At 38.4% G+C, this 14418-nt stretch overlaps 1 protein-coding gene across 7 annotated transcripts in view; it reads left to right on the forward strand.

Annotated features, from left to right (window-relative positions):
* Immp1l (inner mitochondrial membrane peptidase subunit 1) overlaps positions 1–14418 on the forward strand; it is an 85449-nt gene that overhangs the window by 16926 nt on the left and 54105 nt on the right. For all 7 annotated transcript variants that reach the window (XM_029536317.1, XM_029536316.1, XM_029536315.1 and 4 more), the window contains 2 exons: positions 8129–8262; positions 10211–10299. In XM_029536317.1, the coding sequence (XP_029392177.1) occupies positions 8158–8262; positions 10211–10299 (194 nt within the window). In that variant the 5' untranslated portion in view covers positions 8129–8157. The remainder of the gene's footprint in view (positions 1–8128; positions 8263–10210; positions 10300–14418) is intronic.

The following is a 14418-nucleotide window of genomic DNA, read 5'->3' on the forward strand; positions in this document are numbered from 1 at the left end:
GAAGCCTACTTGGTCATGATGAATGATCATTTTGATGTGTTCTTGGATTCGGTTTGCGAGGATTTTATTGAGCATTTTTGCATCGATATTCATAAGGGAAATTGGTCTGAAGTTCTCTTTCTTTGTTGGATCTTTGTGTGGTTTAGGTATCAGAGTAATTGTTCCATGTCACTCTTTATTCCCATATATCTGATAGTTGCCAAAACACTTCTTTCACTCAAAGTGAGAGATGTATGTATAGCATCGGAGGAGAATGTAAGCCAAATGGCTCTGCCATATGCTCTGAATTAAGTGAGTAGTTCTCAGAATCTCTGTGCTTTGCTGTCTTCATCTGTAAAATGAGATTCCTGAAATTTAAGCAAGTTAGCCTCTGTAAACTAATTACAGTAGTGCCTGGCACACAGCAAACATTACCACATAAGGACTTGCTGTTATTCTAATACCTGGTATTTTCTCATGTATATGTTAACAGAAACTGATTAACTGTATGCTCCAGCATACTTACAAATCTTCTTATCAGTAATATCAACTAATGTAGAAAGACACAGCGTTGCTTCCTTCTGACCAACATTACTTGAATTTTGCTATATTGCTAGGGAAGATCATTCTGCATATCTCTTGCTATATTAAGTGATAGTCACTATTTATGAACACTTTGTTTTTCTTAGCTTTCTCACTAATTATTTTAATAAAGTATGTATGTTCTTCTTTAAAGGAATTGATTCATTATCTTAATGACATAAACGTTTATGCCATTAGTTTTTAGAACATATAATAGGGAATAAAAGATACATTTTTTGTTTCTTAGGTAAAATTAGAATTTTGAAGCACAGCCTTCAAGGCACAAGTCTGTAATCTCAGCTACTTGGGAAGTGGTAGCAAGAAATTTGCAGATTTGAGGCCTGCCTGGGCTACAAGGTGAGTCAGGACCAGCCTGCCTCAAGAAATTAGTGAGAATATGCTTCAAAGTCAAAGATGTCAAAGTGTCTGAGGCTCTACCTCATTAGTGTGTGCTTGTCTAGCATGCTTAGCACCCTAGGTTCAGTTTTGAATGCTCATGCTCCCCACCTCTACTCACACCACAGCTAGGATATGGTAAATGATGTAGCTTATGGTAGTGAATAGATGAACAAGGTTTCTGAGGCTAGATGTGGCCATTAGCCTCCTTGAGAATTTATAACGGTGCCTTTCAAAGTTACCTTGCTATAGAGTCACATGGAGAACTTGTTCATATAGAACACTGAACCACATTCCCAAAGTATGTGATTATTTATCTTGAGCTTGCCTCCAATAATTTGACTTTATATTTCAAAAGGTTGCCAGTTGATGCCATGTTCTGATTTTTTGGGGGTACACTTGGATAATTTCTAGATTTATCTGTTAGTATCCTGATGAGATAAGTAGAATAATGGCCTTCCAAAGACCTATCTCCTAATCCCTGAACCTGAGAACACTTTATTGATCATGGTAAAAGGAACTTGAAGATAGGATTAAAATAAGAACATTGACCATCGTAGATGACTGTGAGATGAATATAGTTTTAAGTGTCCTTGTCAGTAAGAGAATGGAGAGGGACCATTGAGTGATGGAGAAATGCAAGGCTTTGAGGGTAAAGGAAAGGAACTCTGAGCCAATGAATGCTGGTAAAAGCCAAGGATTTTTACCTAAAATATCTGGAAAAGACATAGAGCCTTGTTAACACCTTGGTTTTAACCAGTGAGATTCATTGTATAGTTCTGACCTGCATTCTTTGAGTTTAGATATTTGTATTGTTTTATGCTGTTAGATTTATGGCAATTTGTTACAGTGGTCATATACTAGAAACAACACATCGGTAACTAACTCTTAGCTTACTAGTTGACTTTATGTCAGGAATTCTTGATCTCAGCTCATGATTGAGAAAACAAAAACATGTGAGACAGTTGCTACCTTACTGTTCTACAAGACTGTAAAGCTACCAACATCTGAGTCCCTTCTGTACACTTACAGTCTGGGTCTGAGATGAGGGAATGGTGTCATTTACAATGGCCTTATTTTCCTACTTTAATATAATCAACACAACCTTCCACAGACATTTCTACAGGCCAGCCTAATCTAGACAGCCCTTCTTTGAGAATTGTAAGTGATTCTAGATTGTGCCAAGTTGATAAAATTCACCATTGTAGACCCAGGGAGTCATGGCAACAGGCCTGGAGCAGCAGTGGGGTTGAGGGGTATCCAAACCCCAGAAATCTCCTCCTGAGATTGACAGGAGTAGGATTGCTGTCCCATGCCCCCAGGCCTGTATGTCCCTGCATATGTAGTCCTGTGCCCCCGATCGTTGTCTCACCAGACGAGGTTATATAGCTGGTAACCAGGTTAAATTTCCATTCCCCTTATAAAGTCACTTCCAACAGCACCTGGAATTCCTATTCATGCAAACGAAGCATCCCCAGCACCTTGGCCTTAGCAAATGATGTACACTCCCCAAAGGTTTAAATAGCCTTTGTTCCCCCAATAAATGGAACCAGTTCTCAGAAGCTGTTCCATAGTTTGTGTGTGGTGTGTGTGTATGTGGTGTATGTGTGTGTGTGTGTGTGTGTGTGTGTGTGTTCTTCACCTGTGTGCTCAACACCAAACAAGATCCTGCCTCTACCCACATGCCTGGCTCCCTCCAGTCCAACCTGGTGCTGTGAAATTGGTCTGGCTACCCCGAGGGTAGAAGTGGACACAGGGCCTCAAACCAGTCTGTGCTCTACCATCTTCTTTCCTTTAGATTTCTGGTACTTCTTGCTTCCTTCATTGTCTACCTGTTTTCATGTTTTAATTCCCAATCTACATACTAGTTCATTTCATCTTTTCTTAGCCTGAATCTAATCTTCTTAGTAAATTTATATAATAGTCTATATTGAGTTTTATTTTGAAGCAGAGTCTCACTGTGTCTCATCCTGGCCTTGAATTCAAGATCATCCTGCCTCAGCTTCACAAATATTTGGATTGTGAGAGTATTTCATAACATGCTTAAAATCTTTGATTCAACTACATTTAAAGTTATAATTATAAAAGTGGACAAATGGTTTAAAAACCCATTTTTTCAAAGATAGACAAATGGGCAATATGCATAGGAAAAATATACTTAACATTATTAACTAAATGAAAATCAGTGTCATGTTTATTAAGATGACAATAAGAAAAGCATGGATATTGTGAGGTATTGGTAAATATGTAGTGATACTGTGCTTTATAGACTGAGTTTTTCTTTCTTGGCTAAAATTAAGGCTTTTACATTGTACTTGAGTGCTGTGCACTTTACAATAGTACTCTACCTATTTTCTGTTTTGTTTTTCTTTTATTCATTTTTCCCTTTTATCTTTTGACAAAGCACCTTGTTCTGTAGCCCAGGCTGTCTTGGCCCTTTTCATGTATCCAGTTTGGCTTCAAATTCAGTGCAGTTCTTCTCCCTCAGTTTCCAAGGCCTGTGATCTCAGGAATGCTGCAGATAGGGCACACGGAGGAACTATATGCTTCTTTTTCCCCCCTTTCATTAAATGTATGGTTTTGTTTTTGTTTTTGTTTTTGTTTTTTTGAGTCTTCAATATTATTGTCTTGGATATGTGGACTATGTAGATGTGTCTAATATCTTGAATCTAACCTAGATATTTTTTGGAAAAAGCATCATTTAGATGACAGCATCATCCCTCTTGATGGAGACTGTATAGTAAGATCAGTTTTTCCTGTTTACGATGTTCAGTTTTATCTGTTTGGTTGGTTGGTTGGTTGTTTTTCGAGACAGGGTTTCTCTGTATAATCCTAGAACTCACTTTGTAGACCAGGCTGGCCTTGAACTCAGAAATCCACCTGCCTCTGCCTCCCAAGTGCTGAGATTAAAGGTGTGTGCCACCATGCCTGGCCAGTTTGATCTTTTATTCAGGATAGTGTTTGCTTGGTCTCTTTTTTCCTCCCCGTTCTGCTTCCTTCCCTCCTCTCTTTCCTTCCTTTGTCTCTCTCCCTCCTTCCTTTCTTAGGCCTTGCATATAAGGACCGACCTCTAGTTAGCCTGGAAGCACTATGTAGGTCAGACTAGCCTTGAACTCTCAGTATCTCTTTGTTTTTGCTTCCTAAGTGTGTGCTACCTTGCCTTGCTAAATGTTTTTCTTCTCTCTATTGTTTTTCTTCTCTCTTTGTCTCCCTACCCCCCAATGTCTTTCTCTTTGAGACAGTATCTCTATACAGTCCTGGCTGTTCTAGAACTCACTATGTAGACCAGACTGGCCTCAACTCACAGAGATCTTCCTGCCTCTGCTTTTCAAGTAATAGGATTAAAAGAATACAACAGCATGTCTGGCTCTTATCTATTTTTTATTGATGTTATATTATATTAGGCACTCAGAAATTGCTCTTTCCCAAAAGCATTGACTTTTCTTTTCGTTTAGTACATTTAAGCATATTAAACACTCCAGAAGTACTTAATATTATCTAATTTACCACCAAAAGGCTAAAAGCACAGAGATGAGTCATTATTTTAAACCTGCACTTGTTTTGGAGTCTAGCAGGAGCTGGGCCAGGTCTCCTGATAGAGGCCTTCCTTCATAGGAAACGATTTCTCCTTAAATAGAGGCTATACCCTTGGCAGCAGCAGTTGAATGAAAAAACAAAAAACAAAAAACAAGCAAACAAAAAACAAATAGGAAGGCCATGACTGCTCAGGTATGGTGAAGGAGAATGTTTATTTTAGGTAAAAGGGACAACATAGCCAGAGGCAGAAACATTTGGGAGAGTCCAGAGCGAGTGGTCATGACACTGAGCTGTGTGAAGAGAGTGGGGAGGACAAGAGAGATGGGAGAGAAAGGAACCAGGTGGGTGCAGCAGTCAAGAGTACAGAAGGTTAAAAAGGGGCAGGGGGAGCAGGTTAGGTAAGCATTTACCAAAATGGCTTGATTATATAGGGAGGAGCCTCTAGAGGAAGGGCAGCCCCGCCTTGGGCTGGGGAGTTTGAGATAGAGAGTGGGTACATACCCTGTAGCAGGTGGATAGAGGGTTGCTTGGGCACCTCTGCCATTCGTTCCAGTGTTTGAGACTTAATAGGCAGCAGCAATCATCCTACATCAAGGTGAGAACCTCCACTGACATTAGTAGATCATTCATAAGACCTTGTAGTGGATACCAAAACTCTAATAGAGTAAGATTTGGATTATTCTATATCAAATGTGAATGGTTGAAGCTCAGGAAAGGCTGCCTCGGGCAGCCTGTTCCTGTTTGCAAGCAATTATAGGAACTTTGAGGGGGGAGGAGAATAAGTTTTTTTTTTTCTTTTTGGGGGTCATATTATCATTTCTCGCTCCCTTTCCTTCTGGAACCTCTCATATACCTGTCCTTATTCCCTTTCAAATTCATGGGCTCTGCTTTCATTAATTGTAGTTACATGTATATGTGTATATACATGTGTATATTCACATATATTTAAATATAATTTGCTCGGTCTGTATAATGTATAAAACATATTTGTATATATGCTTTCAGAGGTAACCATTTGATAGTGGATAACTGACTGGTATGCTCTTCCCTGTGGACGACTATGTCTCCCACTCTCAGCATTCCTTGGTAGCCTGTAATTCTTTTGTATAGGGTTTAGGGCTTGTGAGTATCAACTTTGGCATGTCTGTGTTCATTGTTGTTGTTTTTGTTCACCTCATGTCTTGCTGAACAAATTTGAAGAAAGCTTAGTTTTTATTGGGGTGCACCCAAGATCTGGCCAGTGACTCCCTCTTAAGTGGGGTTAAAGAGAACATCTCTGCATTGGGGCCCCTTCTATGGAGTGAAACCAGGAGTAGTTGCAAAGCAGGTTTACAGAGTACAATGGAGCAATAAGGAAACACAGAGAAATCTCCAAAAAACACCATATGGTGGCCAGGTGATTAGGCAGGAGGGGTAGGGTATTCTCAAAACCAAGTCAAGGTCATGGATTGGGGCAGATCAGACTCCATGAAACAGACTTAAAAACAGCTACTCAGCTCTTAGAAATTTAAATAAATTAAATAAAATGGAAATTTATTATTAATAATACAGCATAATGGCTCCTGCCTTCACAATGGAGGCAAGGTCATCAGTAGATTATGGATATTCTGAGGAAAATATACTCTTTCCCCTCCCTACACAATGCTTCTGTTCATGGATGTATGATACTACCTCGCTATCCTTTAATTCCTCTCAATTTTGATACTACCTAGAGCTCGTAGGTTCCTATTCCACAAGTCAAAGATTTAGTCCTCTATGCCTCTGCTATTTCAAATGCTAGTTCCTCACAAGGCCTCCCTTACTTTTGACTTATTGTATGTAAGTCAGGTTCCCTCAACTTCCTCCTCAAGTTTGATCATCTCAAAGAAATGTTTGACAGACATGCCTAGTTTATCATATGAAGAATAGATAAGAACTGCCAAGTGAAGAGTAAATAACATAGGGTCTTGAGTGTAGGACTCTCTTTATGAAGCTGTGATACCATCTAGGAGATCAGTAGTGGTGGTTCACTTTTTCCACCCATTAAAGAAAAAAAAAGTCAGGAAATGTTTGAAAGTAAACCAAAGCTAAAGTTTATTAAAAGAGGACAATCTTATTAGAATTCAAAAGAAAAACCCAAAGGTGCCTGTAATCTCAGCAGCTGCTTTAGGATGAGAATGGAGGCACTGGAAAAGCCAAACCGATTCAATTGAGCTGGCATGGAGGTTGGACAAGCAGCCACATGACAAGGAGAGGGGCTTTTGAGAAAGGACATCTAAAAGTACCAGAAAAGGCACCCTTAGGCTCTGGCCAGCATCAGAAAGAAGAGTCAAGAAAAAAGAAAAAGGTACCTGCTTTTCTGAGTCAGGACTTAGGAAGGCACACAGACATGGCTGACCATCCTGAACCTCATGGGGGCTGGTAGGAACTGCACAGGTCAAGGGCTTGAGTTCTGGGAAGGAAACAGTTTTGGAAACAGTTGTAAGGAGTCATTCAGAGGGAGGGAGTAGATACTGGGAAATGTTTAAAATCTATAGTATTGATGGCACAGCAGGTGAAGGGCTTGCTGAACCACAAAAGCCAGAGGACGTGAGTTTGAAACCCAGAACCCAAGGGGAGAGAACTAACTCCTGAAAGTTGTTCCCTGACTTCCTCATGTCTGTCACAGCATGCATCTGCCCACACTGACATGCAAGTGTGTGTATGAGAGTGCATATGTGCACACACACATATATACACATGCACTAAAAAAAATTAACAGATAGTATTTGTGTATAGTATTTCATAGTACTTGTGGGTCATTAAATTAGTAGTCAGTAGTTGCCAGGAATAGCAGGAAACCGTACACTGTGGTATTGTGTGTTATAGCTGGAATTCTGAAACCTCCTTTCAGGTGAAGCTGGGATTTATGTGCTACAGGAAAGAATTTCAGGATACATGGATAAGAAGCAAAGTTAGATTTATTGTTTTTTTTTTGTTTTGTTTTTTGTTTTTTGTTTTTTTTAATTCTGAGCCAGCTTGCTCTGTGTCTTGGAACTCACTGTATAGACCAGGCTGGCCTCGAACTCATAGAGATCTGCCTTCTTCTGACTCCGAAGCTGTGCACCAGGATGGCCTGGCTTTTATTAAGACTTTTAAACATAGACTTAAGCTCAGCTATTAAATGAGGAGGAGAGAGACATATAATAGAAGAATAATGGTACTGTCTCTTTTCTCTGTCAGAGAGAGAGACAGACAGAGACAGAGAGAGAGAGAGACAGAGAGAGAGGGGGGAGAGGGAGAGGAGAGAGAATGTGTTTGGGGGGAGGGGAAGGGCAGATTCATTCAAGTTTAGTAATGGCTTTCTATATGATTTTGAAGGTTATGTTTATAAAGATTTCAAGGATTGAGTGAAATGTTTTGCTGTGGCTATCCTTACCAGGACCTTTTCCTTAGAAATGAGGTTATGGGGTGGTTTTATGAGATGCTGGTTATCTTAAGTCATGAACTCAGTCACTTACATGATCAGTAGTAACAAGATGAAATAGACTGATTTGTGTCAACTATACTGATTACAGTTAGTTCATTGTATGTCTAATGAGACATTTAACAGTAGGTTTCTTTCTGAATTGTTTTAAGAAATGCTAATCAAAAACTCTTTGAAATTCACCATCAGGCTGGTGGTGGCAGACTCAACATCAAAGTATGCTTCGTGGTGTTCTGGGAAAGGCTTTTCGACTTGCTGGCTATACCATTCAGTATGGCTGTATAGCTCATTGTGCTTTTGAATACGTTGGTGGTGTTGTAATGGTAAGTTTCTACATTTAGAATTTTTGTTTTTAAATAAAATTTTTAATGGAAGATTTTTTTAAAAAAAAATTGCTTGAAGTCATTTCATGAAAATTAAAACATAAAATCTTTCTAAATATTGAGATAAAAGGTGTGTTTGGATGTGGGTGTAGTGACACACACCTGTAGTCCAGACACTGAGGCAGTAGATTGTGAATTCAAGGTAGGACTAGGCTCCATACTGAGTTCAAGTCCACCTTGGCATGCATAATAAGACTCTGTCACAAGTATCTCCCACCCATCCCTCCTCAGCCACAAATCAAAACAAACCTTGTCTCAAAACCCAACAGGGTCAGTGAGACCCCAGCTGGTAATGTGCTTGCCACCAAGTCTGATGCTACCACATGATAGAAGAAGAACTGATTCTCACAAGCTGTCCTTTGACCTCTGCGGGCAGTCTGTGGCAAGAACACACACACACACACACACACACACACACACACAGAAATGATAAGAAATAATAAACAAGCAAAAGTGTATGTTTGCACCTGCACCAGAGTAAATTGTAAGAACCACTGAATCCTTATTTTTCTGTTCTGTGTTTAGCAGGGCATGACCAATCTTCTTGATAACCTGAATATAAATAGTTACCATTTGAGTGCTGTGGTGCTTTCTAGGGAATAGCCGATGCTGTTAACTTATGTTACGTTGTCTGTTGCCCTTGTGTAAGGAATTCATTCTACTCAAGAGGAAACTCCCAGGCTCAGAAAATTAACTCATTCCAGGTCCTATAGTTAGTAGATTCGAGACATAGAATGAGTTTAGAATTACTAATAACTACCACGTTTGTTATTAAAGCTAATGATTACTCTGATAAGATCAGTAGTAAACATTGGTTGGCTTTCCCCCAAAAGGAAATCTGAAATCACATCACAAATCTGAAAACTCAAAATGTTCAAATATTTGTTATGTAAGTGAAACAATATTTGGCTGACCAGACAGCCAATAGTCTTTTGGGGCTGTTGTTGTTTTTACATTAGCTTTACCTTAAAAGATTGATAGTGATAATAAACTTTATTTGAACTAAAGTAAAGAATGTTCATGTATTTATTTTCCTAATACTCTTCCTCACCCCCACCCCCTTTTTTTTTCAAGGCAGGATTTCTCTGGATAGCTCTGGCTGTTCTGAAACTCACTCTGTAGACTAGCCTGGCCTTGAACTCAGAAATCTGCCTGCCTCTGCCTCCCAAGTGCTGGGATTAAAGGTGTGCGCCACCACTGCCTTATGTCTTGACAATGACACTAGTACTTTTAGAAGCAAACTTCATTGTTATTTATTATTTTATTTAAATGTTTATTATTTTGTCTTTTTTTGAGTAAAAGAGATTAGAGACTTGTATATATTTTAAGTGGCAATTGTTACTCCAGTGTTAGGCATATATTAAGATTGTTCTTTTCAGATATACACTTGCTAATGTCTCTAGAGTACATCTCACTGTGTTGGTGTTTTTCAGTAGAGAATATAAGATGCAGCCCCAGCATACTATAAGTATTTGCCTGGGAGAGGAAGAAGGATGTCAGTTCTCAGAGAATGAACAGTGTAAAGTTGCTTTAAAAATTTCCACAATAGGCACTATAGATGTTTGAGAAAACCAAAGAAGTCTATTATTCATGCAACAAATATATATCAAGCATTAACATTATGCTGAGTATTCTTGGCAGTGGAGACTTACATAGCTGGGAAACTGAGACAAGGGCTCAGTGCTCCTCATGGAGTTCTATAGGGTGGGCAAAAGTTAGAAGCAGAGATAATGTTATTTTGTGTATGTCTTATAAAGTAATGTCAAACAATTAAAATGTGGTCTGTTTTAAGAAGGTAATTTATCCATTTTTCTTCTCTGAAGTCTGCCCAAATGATTTCTGTAAATTTAAAAGAGATTTGAGTTCAGAAGGTTACCTTTCTTTTCAGTGTTCTGGACCATCAATGGAACCCACAATTCAAAATTCAGATATTGTCTTTGCAGAAAATCTTAGCCGACATTTTTATGGCATCCAAAGGTAAATTTCTATCATATTATGGATATAATTATAGTGAAATGTATATAAACTGTATTTTTCAGTAATTTTGAACTTTGTATTAAAAGTCCTTTTATGGGTAATAAGTAGACAACAATCTTGAATATTTTCTGTTTAGTTGAGAACATTTTAATTGTCAACACGTACAGTATCTGTGGTCACTGTCTCTTTTCACTTGCCATCCAGCACAATTAACAGTCCTTATTAGAATATATGTGAAAGCCTCATTCTCTTTGTAGGTTCCTAAAATGTTTTAATTCAGAAGTCAGAGCCTTATGGTATATTGCTCACACATCAGTGTTGTAGTTAGTATTGATGTCCGTCCTGCTTATTTTCTGTACAGAGACATAATTATTCAGTGATTTGTAAATTATGGCTTTATATGTGTCTGAGAATGAAGAATTTGGTCCAATGTAGTTTTCTAGATTGATAAATTATTGAGTACCACTTGGTAAATACTTTGTTACCAAATTTCCCAAACTTCTGTTCCAAGTGGCTAAAAACCTAGTGCTACTCTTTATTTCAAGGAATACTGGAAGTTTAAGCTCCTTTTGAATGGGGGTCAAATTCTAACTTTGTACATTTTCTAAACTGTATTGCTCTAAAATTTTTTATAGTGTTAGAAGAAGTCTGAGCCAGCTTTTATCTCCGTGACCTACAAATGCTTCCCACTACTGGTATTTAATGTAGAAAAGCAGGTCCACCTTTGTTGAAGTCCATTTCCCAGTATTAAAAACTTGAGAATAGCATGAAACTGTTTTTTTTCCCCCTTTGGACGCTTACTGATCCTTGATGCCATACACAAAATTGTCCTAGTCAAGCTGTATGGTCTAATAGAGTCCCAGGGAAATTGTTCAGATCTCTTTCCTGTAATAACCTCAAGAAACATACTTGTAGATTTGGGGATTGTAAATTAAAATTGTACAGTTATCTCCATTTGCTTTTTGACTTGCCAAAATAGCCTAGTGACTTAACCTCACTGTAGTTTGAAGGCAAGTTGCCTACTGCATGCCAGTGACATTATAACCCTTAAATGTCCTCAACAGTAAACTGGACCAGCTGATAGTTTTTGAATAAATAACTGTGTTGTTTTATTTAAAATACTCTTTGCAGTCAGGTGAATAAAATAAGTACATTCAGGAAACTAAGATTCTTTGAAGATTTCATTTTGTGCTCTGTTCATTCAGGGGTTTCATTAGTGTGTAGAATATCTTGGAATCTGGTGGCCATATGAAACAACAAAATAACTTTTAGAACCAAGGCAGGCAGCTGGTACTGCTTTGAAAAGATTACTCCTTTCCTCCTGTCTGCGGTAGCTGAGTACTGAGATTTCAGTGGGGAGAATTTCTGACTCTTACTGCTCCTGTTATGTATAAGGGAAGGCTAGACTTCTGTTTTGTGCAATAATAAAAGTCTGTACATGTGGCATCTAAAGTACACAGGTCTTTTGTCCATTAGCCAGAGATTCTTCATACGGGAAGCAGTCTCCTATTACTATTTCTTATAACATATAGCTAATGGGCATCAACTTTATAAGGTCTTAAATTATACATTACAGCATTGATGCCATGAGTGACACATTGACATCTGACTTGTGGCTAGTTCACCATCTAGGAGGCAGAAAGGCTGTTTATGATCATATATATTTTTTAACTTTTTCCAATTTTTTATTAGGTATTTTCTTCATTTACATTTCAAATGCTATCCCGAAAGTCCCCTATACCCTCCCCCCACCATGCTTCCCTACCCACCCACTCCCACTTCTTGACCCTGGCGTTCCCCTGTACTGGGGCATATAAAATTTGCAAGACCCAGGGGCCTCACTTCCCAATGATGGCCTACTAGGCCATCTTCTGCTACATATGCAGCTAGAGACACAAGCTCTTGGGGTACTAGTTAGTTCATATTGTTGTTCCACCTATAGGGTTACAGACCCCTCCAGCTCCTTGGGTACTTTCTCTAGCTCCTCCATTGGGGCCCTGTGTTCCATCCAATAGCTAACTATGAGCATCCACTTCTGTGTTTGCCAGGCACTGGCATAGCCTCACGAGAGACAGCTATATCAGGGTCCTTTCAGCAAAATCTTGCTGGCATATGCAGTAGTGTCTGCATTTGGTGGCTGATTATGGGATGGACGCCCGGGTGGGCCAGTCTCTGGATGGTCTATCTTTTTGTCTCAGCTCCAAACTTTATGACCATATTTTTAATTTAATAATTTGTTTTTGGAATTTTGAGATAGAGTAGCCCATGCCAGCATGAAGCTTCCTGTCTAGTCCAGGCTTGCTCCACACTCATGGCGATCCTTCTGCCTCAGCCTCCCAACTACTGAGAGTCACAGAGCACCACACCCAACAATAAATATAATGGGAAAGTACATTTTAAGTACAGGTACTGTTATTAAGTGGGTTTTTAAAACTCCCTACAAAGAAGGCAGAAGTCCAAAGAGTATGTGTTTTGATTTATCTATGGTATGTATCTAGCTAGACTAGTAGAAATATATTAATAGTTTCAATAATGTTGATGTCTGTAAAACCAACCTAAATTAAGACTTCAGTGTTGCTAGTTAGATTCAGACTTTAAGTGTTATATTGTTGTATCAAATAACGTAAACTGCATAAACAAGCCATGAAGATTATTTCCTCTTTCAAAGACGCACTTGATAGTCTTTAATGTGAACAGTTCCACTGACATTTCAAAAAACAACAACAAAAATCCCAGCCAACCAAACAAACCCCATGCTTTTCTGGCCCAGCTATGTAATTGAATGGCTTGATACCATACAGCTTTAGAAAAAGAAGCTTCACAATGTAGTTGTTGTCGATACTATTTGTGTTGTCTTTAAAATTCTGATAAAATGGTGTCCTGTATTCTTTTACATAAAAATGTCTCTTATGAATTGCTCCTTGATTTGGCTGTTGGGAAAATTTTGTATTACTTTTTCTTAAACCTAATCTTATTAATGGCAACTAATTAGCCTCATCATCTGTCATTTTCTTGTTGCTGGGGACCAATTCTGGGGCTTCTTGTATGCCTGTGTTGTTCTATCATTGAACAATATCCACAACCATCTTAATTTGGGATAGAGGCTACAAAATATTTAGAAGTTGTTTAATATAGTGTGGCAGCAGTCAGGATTCTTTATTCTTTTTCAGTTTTGGTTTATTAAGACAGACTATTTTCTTGTAGCCCAGATTTGCCACCAACTTACTGCATAGCCCAAGTTGGGCTTGGCATTCTCTCAGCCTCCCCAGGGCTGGAATAATAGGCGTGCTTTGCCTTGGCTGTTTGATAATAATACCAGTGATTAGCTATTATTATGGCTTTTATGTTGTTATATATTTCATAAATAACATCAAAGTATATAAAGTTATATTTAAAATTACAGTTACTAAATATGTTAGATATTTTAAAATGTTGGCACAATTTCTATATTCCTTGTTTTATGCAGAAAAAAACATTACATTCTATTTTGTTGGGATATCATTCCTACCCCCACCTCCACACTGTAATAGTTGTGCAGGTATGGATGGTTTGAAACATAGTTTCACTCTGTGCTCTGATTGCCTTTGAGTTTGCTTTATACATTACACTATCCTCCAAGTTATAACTCTTTCCTTCTGGGGTTTGGGCTTACAGGCATGCATCAGCATGCCTGGAATAAAACCTCTCTTTTTTTTCCTACCATGTAGAACGTTATCTCTTCCTTATGTAACAATTCATATTATATACCTATTTTGCAGTACATGTTTGCTTAGCTTTTAGTGTTTTATTTGGTTGTGTCTTGTTTTTCCCTCAAATGTAAGTCTGTACTGTAAATTATGACTTAAATGAATTAGATAATATATATTGTTGTTTTTTTTTGTTTTTTGTTTTTTTATTGTTTTAAAATTTATTTATTTATTTATTTATTTATTATTTTCTTTTTTTACATTTCAAATCCGGAAAGTTCCCTAAACCCCCTCCCCCTGCCCCTGCTCCCCTAACCACCCACAGCCACTACTTAGTGGCTGACGATGGGATGGATTCCCGGATGGGGTAGTCTCTGGATAGTCCATCCTTTCATCTTAGCTCTAAATTTTGTCTCTGTACCTATATCCTTTC

This window comes from Mus pahari, chromosome 3, assembly GCF_900095145.1.
Source record: "Mus pahari chromosome 3, PAHARI_EIJ_v1.1, whole genome shotgun sequence".
NCBI lineage: Eukaryota > Metazoa > Chordata > Mammalia > Rodentia > Muridae > Mus > Mus pahari.